Raw genomic sequence first — 1455 nt, forward strand, 5'->3', positions numbered from 1 at the left:
CCCGCCCCTTGCTCTGGCCCCTCCCACTCTCGAACGGCCGCCCCCCCAAAGCGGGCCTGGGCAGACCCCCACCCCACTCCTCGCCGCCCTGGCACCTTCATGCGGTCGATGTTCACTTCCAGCTTCAGCTGTTCCACTGTCTTTCGGGCCTCTGCGATCTTGGCCATGTTGTTACATGGCTGATACCCCGCCCCTTGCTCTGGCCCCTCCCACTCTCGAACGGCCCCGCCCCCAAAGCGGGCCTGGGCAGACCCCCACCCCACTCCTCGCCGCCCTGGCACCTTCATGCGGTCGATGTTCACTTCCAGCTTCAGCTGTTCCACTGTCTTTCGGGCCTCTGCGATCTTGGCCATGTTGTTGGACATGGCTGAAGCAGAGTAGAGGTTAAACACCAGGCGGAGTGAGGGGCACTTTGCGCCAGGACACGTCTGTGTCCTAAGGTGGGGTTGGTGCGCCATGGGGCCCACTCACAGGGGCGTGGGGAGAAGGACGTGGGAATGGGGGGCCCAGAGACGAGTACAGCAGGGAATGGAGACCCCTTGTGGGGACCAGCAGAGAGTGGAAGGCTGCCCAGATGGGTACCGAGAGGCAGGTGGGGGAGGAACGCAGAGGGCCGGGGAGAAAGCAGAAACGCACAGATGGGAGGCGGAGAGGCCGATGGAGGGGGGCCAGAAGGATGGGGCCACAGGTGCTGGATCAAGATCTAGGGATCCAGGTGTCCTCACCCCCCGGGGATGGAGCAGGAGCCAGGAAGGGGGGGCCCTCCCCAGGCCAATTAGCGGTGGCTCCAGGGAGAGCTGAGAATTAAGATCGCGGCGGGAGGGGCGCAGAGGGGGCCTCATTAGGGCCTTGGCAGCAGCTGCCCCTCTGCCACCCTCGGGGAGCCCCCCCACCCCAGCCCTGGCTACCTCAAAGGCTCCTCTGCTCATTAGCAGCCAGGAGAGAGGGCTGGGGGAGCCCAACCAGCCGGCAGGAGAGGGGCAAGAAGGACGGAGGGACAGAGCAAGGCGCAACAGAGGGGCAGGAGAGACGGGCACAGGCACAGGGGAGGTAGAAACTGGGGCCATGGAGAGCGAGGTGGCAGGATGGAGGGATGAAGGAAGAAAATAAAGAGAGGAGCCGACGGAGGGACAGAGGAAGGTGCAGAGTGACGCAGAGGAGAGAGGCACAGAGGAGACAGGGACAGCGGAGGGAGATGGACAGAGACGGAGGGGCTGCGGGAGAGATGGGTGGAGAAAGGAGGCCGGGGAGCGGATGGAGGGACGGGAGAGACGAGCTGATGGAGACAGCAGCAGTCGTCCATTCATTCCCGGGCAGACCGACGGCGGCCCTGGAACCGGGTGTCCGCACCAGAAACAGAGCCAGAGCCTCCTACCTGTTGCTGCTCGCCGCTGGGATGGCTGTGGCGAGGCTGAGAGAAGCGCACCGGTCCCCTGCCCGGCCGCCCCGCCCCCT

General features: G+C 65.3%; 2 protein-coding genes across 6 annotated transcripts in view; both read right to left on the minus strand.

The window, feature by feature from the left end:
- Gng8 (G protein subunit gamma 8) overlaps positions 1-1455 on the minus strand; it is a 6698-nt gene that overhangs the window by 3575 nt on the left and 1668 nt on the right. For 2 of the 5 annotated variants that reach the window (XM_033765866.1, XM_033765865.1), the window contains exon 2: positions 282-367. In XM_033765866.1, the coding sequence (XP_033621757.1) occupies positions 282-365 (84 nt within the window). In that variant the 5' untranslated portion in view covers positions 366-367. Of the gene's footprint in view, positions 1-95; positions 168-281; positions 1435-1455 lie in introns of those variants that run through there. The other 3 variants (XM_010640849.2, XM_010640850.2, XM_019210059.1) reach the window with 3 other exon arrangements.
- Positions 1304-1455, minus strand: part of Dact3 (dishevelled binding antagonist of beta catenin 3) — a gene marked incomplete at its 5' end in the record, with an annotated part of 15305 nt that continues 15153 nt past the window's right edge. Inside the window, one exon of the mRNA XM_033766008.1 lies at positions 1304-1453. Coding sequence (XP_033621899.1) covers positions 1304-1453 — 150 coding nt within the window. The remainder of the gene's footprint in view (positions 1454-1455) is intronic.

Source organism: Fukomys damarensis, unplaced genomic scaffold, assembly GCF_012274545.1.
Source record: "Fukomys damarensis isolate Sample0158 unplaced genomic scaffold, DMR_v1.0_HiC HiC_scaffold_19, whole genome shotgun sequence".
Classification (NCBI taxonomy): domain Eukaryota; kingdom Metazoa; phylum Chordata; class Mammalia; order Rodentia; family Bathyergidae; genus Fukomys; species Fukomys damarensis.